At 52.1% G+C, this 7,573-nt stretch overlaps 1 protein-coding gene across 1 annotated transcript in view; it reads right to left on the minus strand.

The window, feature by feature from the left end:
- Positions 1 to 1,448: 1,448 nt before the first annotated feature.
- LOC133351795 (decorin-like) overlaps positions 1,449 to 7,573 on the minus strand; it is a 28,439-nt gene continuing 22,314 nt past the window's right edge. The window contains exon 8 of the mRNA XM_061567329.1: positions 1,449 to 1,499. Within this exon, the coding sequence (XP_061423313.1) occupies positions 1,449 to 1,499 (51 nt within the window). The remainder of the gene's footprint in view (positions 1,500 to 7,573) is intronic.

Consider the following 7,573-nt stretch of genomic DNA (forward strand, 5'->3'; position numbering starts at 1 on the left):
TGACCCCTCCCCCCTTCCCTGTCCGCACGCGGACTTTTTACACACCCCCCACCTGCGTACGGCCAGCTTGACGCACCCCCGGCCCCCGAAACCTATAGAACGGCCGATATTTAATCCACGCAGATTAAATATCGGCCTATCTTTACACACTTTGTACAAACAGTTATACTTGACTGTGTTATCCATCCTGGCTGGTTATTCAAAAACACGTCTATTATGATCTTAAAACACAATTACAACTCGGTGAACTAGTCTCGCTATAAAGTGCGTCGACTGAACATCTGCTGTAGCAGTAGCCCAACGTACAGACGAGTGTTAGTGCTGAAGTCCGGGGGCGGCAGCAGCACGAACAGAGAGCACCGCGGCAGCTAAAACCTTGAGCCAGCGGCAGTCTGCAGTGAGGCCAGATTGGAGGATGTGTGGTAATCATCCATGGGGTAGGCCGCCAGACGATGTCAGACTCACTGCCGAGCTGCGTGATAGCTGCAGTCAGGGCACGGTGGCCCACGAGTGACACCTCTCCCACAGTCCCACTGCTCCCGGTAGTACTTGTTGTCTGACAGCTGAAGAAACTGAACTGTAGCTCATTTGAAGGCCAATGTAGACAAATTAATTATTATCGAGGCTTCACCCCCCCCCCCCCATTTCCTATTCGTACGTACATTGTCAGTAGACACCCCATACACAAGCGTACGCTTGCGTACGTTCTAAATGGATGGCCCCATGCCCCGCGGGTCGCCATCGGCATGCTCGCGTCGTCGTCGTCGAGACGGCGGGGATGAATTCTGCTCGCTCGTCTGCTCGAGGGCTTCTCGACATTTGAGGGCAGGCTGGCGCCTCTGCGGATGCCGCATTAGCGGGCCATCCAAGGAAGGGTGACCACCTGGTCCGTAATGCTTCCAACCATTCCCAGATAATCGTAATAATTTGCGATGACGTTGAAGCTGCAAGCGTGTACCAAAGTAGGGCCGCCTATCCGTGCGTGAGGAATGGACACCGCCGAGGCCACTAGCCGAGGCTGTGCTGGCTGCAGAGGTATTACGCTGTCATATATACCCCTATTTACTAATTAAACATTAATCCCGGGATGTTGGGTGACATCCTCTTGTTGGATGAGCTAAATGACACTTCTTTCGCGAGGTGTAGAGATGGACCATTCATTTCATTGGGGTCGCGTGAACGTTGAACATCGTCCTCCTCCTCGTCGTTTTAAACCCTGTGCCCGCTTTGTTCAACGAGCGTGCAAATTACACGCCTGTGTTTACACGCCTACAACTGCTTTCTTGATAAAAAAAAAAAATTCCGTGAATAAAACAGGAAGCGAACTTTTCATCTCCCGCGCAATTTACCTCCCCCTCCAACCCCCCGGGGAACACCAAGGCATAAATAAGAGACGGGTTTACGCGTTTGATCGAGCACTGTTAATACGAGAGCACAAATGCGCCGATTCACTCCGGAGGAGCAAAGGCGTGTACACGAGAGAAGGTGTGGAGTGCAAACTGCGGGGAGACGGAGTGACACGGGAGAGTGAGATCGTGGGGGGGGGGGGGTAATGAGCTGAGTGATAGGCGCCGTTGTGGTGAGATGTCAACCACCTCGCCTGGTATACAGAAGGTTGTGGGTTCGATCCCGACCCTGACGCCCGCTGTATGTTTGGAGTTTGCGTGTCTCTCTCCCCAAGTGGTCGCGTGAATTAACATCACACACATTTATAATATTTGGCTGCTATACATTTCCACGTGATAAGCCACTTAGTTGGGATATCATTTTAGCGGCCAGGCCGATTAGCACGTTTGGCTACGTACGGCGCGAAGGAAGTTCAACATACACACATCCAGGTCGCTTCCGAGAAAGAGCTGTGCAGCTCAATGGGCCTTGCCTGTTTTCAAATTAAAAGAGTAAAATAGAAACCAGGATGCGGTGAGGGGCGTGCAGAAAGGTGTTGGGGGTTGTGTGAGGGACGCGAGGATCGGTGGACTGCGCTCCACTGTGCGCAACAGCATCCAGTTAAAAATAAACTTGCCAAATGTGAGAGTTGCATATCCCCCGTGCAGTTAAGACACCAAATCGTGCGGCTGCGCTGCCATTTTGCGAAGCGTGTCTCGCCTCTGCCTGCCATAAACGATTTAGCATCGAGGTTTTCACGAAACGAATTAAAAGCCTAACACGAGCCACTCTGCACCGTTCAATATTGCCTCAGTGGTGACGGGAAATCCGTCACCGCGCCGTCGTCGCGATGCGGTCATCGTGACGACGGCCTTCGGACCGAGGAGTGCGGCGCCGCGGTGCAACGCAGCGCGCACCCCACGGGTCGCGTAAGAAACAGGAATAAACAAATACAAATACCAAACTGCCCTGGGTCTCACAGTCGTCGACTCGTTCGGGCTCCGTCATTTTTAGACATTCAGGAGGTGCGGACAGAGGAAGCGACCCGCCACGAGCACCCGCCCAGAGCGAGCGGCCCCGGTGCGCGTAATTTGTCAACGTGACCGTAATCACATCTGATGACATTAAACCCTCCGAAGATGTTTTCATATTCCGTGAAAGATGCATAATTTATCACTTCATTTAATATGCGCGCGGCGAATTCCTCTGTGGCCAAAACGGGGACGCGCCAGCGCGCACGCGCATCCCCGTCCCGGGCAAAATGAAAGAGGCAAGGGGCAGGTGCGGAGACGTCCGTGTGAAACCAATCCTCAAAATGCAATTCGGATTTTCCCCAGTTCGGACACAAAGCCAACGGACAATACAAAAGCTCACATTTTTTAAAACACCAAGAGTGTCACATAAAGTGGCTCAGTATTATTTTTGTTGTAAATGAAGGCACTCCAGAGTAGTGCAGTCACAACCCGCATCGCTCTATTTGGCGGCAAGGTGAGGTGGCGCAACGCTTGCCGCTTCACAGCGGGAAGGGTCTGGGTTTGATTCTCGACTCGGGCGTCTTTCCTGTGTTGAGTTTTAGTTTTTCTCTCCCCATGTTCTGCGCGGGTTTCCTCCAGGTTCTCCGGGTTCCTCCCACAGCTAAAAGCAAACACGCAATGTGACTGCCATTGACCAAACATCCCAATGCTGAAAAATTACCCACAAATTACTCAATAAAATGTACTCAGTCGGGATTACGGAAAGCAACGTTAACCCCTACTGCGGTAACATGGCAAGACTCTCCTGAAAAGTCTAACTCGGTAAAGCTTTCCTGTGTTAAATAATCAAAATAATAAATCGTGCTACTTGCATCCTTCAGTGCACACAGTTGTGAGGAGGAGGAAGAACGTTTGCCCTCACTGCTGATTAGCACGGTTGGCTCTGTATGGCGCGAAAAAAGTTCAAAATACATACATACAACAAATACCAGTCCGCTGGCTGGGGGAATAGTGCTCGCGACAAAAATGTGCGCATCTCGAGTCTATTCTGTTATTTAAATTCTCCATAAATGTTTCAATGATGGTATGGCGCACATCACGTTCGGCCCGCGTGTTATACGTGTTGCGTGCACAGTACATGGGCATGCTATGTCGCCTTCACCAGCACGAGTGTCTGACACACTGTACGCTGTATCACTGAAGAGGGGCAGACAACCGTGATAATCTCTGCATTTAGATGCCATTGCTTAAATGCCTCAGCATCTCCCCAGTGCCTTGCATCATCGCATCTCATCTCAAACATCCCTTTGTGGCACGGGGCGACTCGGCATCGGTTTGCCGGCAGGGGTGGTGACTGCTGCCGTGTGTAGCTCCAACCGAGCACTTTGTGGGCAGTGTTTCCGATTCGACAGATTTGGAGCATGACGCCGGCGCGCACACAACGGCCTACTCATTTCGAATGACATCACGGAATCCTAAGCGACTACTGCGAAGCAAATGGTGCGCGCTTATTTTTATCAATACACCACACCGCGACAATAACCAGGGCAGCCTGTCGGATTTTAACTGTGAACCCCTGCAACGAGCGGCGACCGCCATAAAGCCGCCGCTGACCAGATTTCACAAACGCGCGCACACACGAGAAAGGCCCACTGCGCCAGCCTCTGCTTGGCTTGGACGGGTCACATTTGTAAACCTAAGGTGGGGAAAATGAAAATTGACGTTGAAGTTTAGGAACTACAATCACTTACTGGCAGGCTCAGGAACTGCGAGGAGTTCCTGATATGCAACGTATAATTTACCTTGTACGATATCGTAGAGAAGATGAAGCAATGAGAATTATGCAGAATATTACATCGCATGAGAGCAGTGCCAAAGAGGGTACCCATGTTATAAACAATGTTATATTATTATCGTAACGTTTGCTGGAAAAATTAGAAACTGATCCTCTGCCCTCTAAATACTTCCATAACTGTGCCTGGAATAATGGATTTTGCCAGCTGGGGCAAATACCTGCTTTGAACACTTATTGACAAGGAATCTCCACGATAGCGTCAATTCTAAAGGGAATGCTGAGCAGCTGTGTCACATGGGTGTAAGGCCAGTCCTCGTCGTTACAGAGGTCTCGGTGTCTTGCAAGGGGTTTACATGCGTGGGTGACCACAGCGGCAAGAAAGATGGGATACGATGTGCTGATGATCCCCGAAAGGATGCGACCTGTGATGAGACAGGGAAGTGGCCAGACTGGCATGTTAGCGCTGATGTATGGATTTACGTTGAACACCTATCGCATGGTATGTAGCCAAACGCGCTAATTGAAGGTACGGGCTAAGGACAACAAACTGAACGCAAAAAAACAGTTCTAAAGAAATGAGTTTGCAATCTAGATGATGATTTAAAAGTGCATATCTCCCAGTGGCTTCCTAATATCGGAAGGAAGAGCGTTCCAGACGGCCACAGAAGCGCGCGATGCGGTGACCACCGCCTTTGTTCGGTGGCCGAGCCAAAAGCCGCTGCCGCCGCCGTCTCTACAACGAGGACGACAAACGATGGTTTATGCTCCTTGACCTTGACGACGGGAGGGGTCAGACTGCTGCGGTACACACAAGACGATTATTCTCATTATGTTGAGCCTAATGGATGGTGGCCGTAAGGCACATGTGTGCACCTGCTGGGAAATGGGTCGGTGCGCGACCCAACGCTACACGCGCCGCGCTATTTCCGCAGGGGGGGGGGGGGGGTGGAACGTCAGCAAACGCGGGTTTCTCGTGTGTGGTGCAGGTGTGTCACACGTATGTCATATGCACGATCCAATCTATGTTATGCATGGTACATGATGTCACATGCATGGGACACCTTTGTCATATATGCTACAAAGTATGTCAGATGTACGATAACTATATGTTATGCATGGTACACGTATGTCATATATCGTACGTGCATGTAATATGCATGGTGCATGTCTGCAATACAAAGTATATATGTATCACGTGTAAAATCTTGACTTAAATCTTTCGTAACTGCAGGAATTCATATTCTTGGGTTTTTTTTTACCTATCTACGTGACTTTACCGAAAGACCCAAGAATATATATCACGTGTGTTGAGCTGCGAACTGAAACACCCCACCAGTGTTCCCGTGACGCCGGGCGGCGTGACCACACGCACACACACAAATATAAAGACAAAGAACCCCGTATAGCCTTAACAGACTGTAGGGGCAAGTGCTGTTAGCGAACACCTATGAAGGCCGGAACGGCACACGAGGGGATGGGTGGCCAGCACCATGCCCGATCGCCTTTGTCTCCCCAGTGGCGATGTTTACACACTGCAACACTTCGTAGTTTGATGCTGAGTCGACCTAGGGGAGGCCCGGGACGGTTCAAATAATCGTCACTGGTGTTGGTTGTGAGCGGGAATAGAACTCGGGTCGCCGGGTTTATAGCGCAGCGCGCTAACTGCTACACTACCGCTCCCCACACACACGTGTGACCACACACACACACGTGTGACCAAACACACGTGACGAGACACACACACGTGACTACACACAACAACAACCGCCATTCCCCACGAAGTGGTGGTGACCTCACCATGACGCTTGTGCCAGGCTATGTGCACCTTGAGGTCACGTGAAGTGTCGAACGCCCGCTGGCACGAGTTCACGGGGCAGACCCAGCAGGTGCCACGGGTCGACTGACTGGGATAACTGCCTGATGCACCACCTGTGCCCCCTTCTGTGCCACTTGCTCTGCTTTAACCACCTGGTGCTCTGCTCGTTATTGTGAGCGTCGCTCCTCTGCCCTCTGTTGTTGTTGGAGGGCGTCCTTCACGAACCTCCTCCACAGAGGCTGATCTTGACACCGCTGGTACCAGTCATCGGCAAGTCCACTCAACTCCACATCCTCCTGTACCACATCACTCCATCTCTTCTCTAGCTCCACAGTAGGTCCTGGTGTCAAGGACATGGGCCCGCATCCGCTGTTCCGTCACTACGTAGTCCAGCAGATGTTCTTGCTTGGACCCGGCATGCATCCATGATATTGTATAGATGCACCGATGCCAGAACAGCGTGTTGGTAATTACAAGCCCACGGACTGCACAAAAATCTAGCAGCCTCCTTATTGAGCTGATCTGGCCCATGCCTTCCAATCACTCCAGACCAGGTGCCAGCATCATGACCAACTCGGGCATTAAAGTCACCCCACAAGATGACTCTATCCCGAGCACCTGTGACAGGAGGTCATAGAAGGCATCTGACTCATCAGCCTTGCCTGCATCCCTCCACGGATGTTCGTCTTCGGTGGGGGCATAAGTAACCACGACCACCACTCATCGCCTCCGGTTGATGGGAAGGCGAGCCCAAAGTAGCCTGGAGCCTACAGCTTCCCACACCTCAGCACCACGCTCCCACGCCCCCTTCATTCTTTTGTTCAGAAGAAGAGCCACTCCCTGTAGTTTGGCAGTCTCCTGCCCCGAGTATAGGACTGTCCACCCCTCATGATGGCAGGAGCCAGAGACGGTCCACCAGACCTCCTGAATACCACAGAGATCCAGGCGGTACCAGTCCAGCTCCCGACAGAGGAGTGGCAGCCTCTCCTCCGCAGTGAGCGTTCGAACATTCTACGTGGTCATCCGCAGTGGCTCTTTGTTGTTTCTGGAGGAGCCCCGAGGGTAAAGATTAAATCTCCTGACTCCGCCAAATGGGGTTTGGCCAGGAGACATCATAGACGCCTGTCCCCCCGGGGATTCCGGCACAAGCTTGTTAATGAAAATTTTCGTTCTTAGTTTAGTGGTAGTTAATTGAAGGTGGAGGGGTTACCAGCCCCTCGCACCTGTCCAGAGCCCCCATTTGGCCGCTGTGAATGGTCACAGACGCCATGAGGGGAGAGGCCGATCGGAATTGGCCCTCCCCCTACAGCACTGCCCACGATAGCGTTGCCCGTCCGGCACCACGAGGAGGTAGGGGGTTGTTTACACACACATACGCGTGACTGCACATACACACGCATGACCACACACACACGCGTGACCACACACACCCGTGACCACACACACGCACGCACGAGGCGTTCCACCCAAAGCAGCGGGACATGTGATGGGAGTGACCGTTCCGCGCTCAGTCTCGCACAGAGACGGAGAGGGGGAGCGGAGCCCTCGCTCACAACCACAACAACCACAACAACAACAACGCCGTGCGCGGCCTCTGCAACA

Source organism: Lethenteron reissneri, chromosome 38 (genome assembly GCF_015708825.2).
Source record: "Lethenteron reissneri isolate LAM-NWPU_2019-01 chromosome 38, ASM1570882v1, whole genome shotgun sequence".
Lineage (NCBI taxonomy): Eukaryota > Metazoa > Chordata > Hyperoartia > Petromyzontiformes > Petromyzontidae > Lethenteron > Lethenteron reissneri.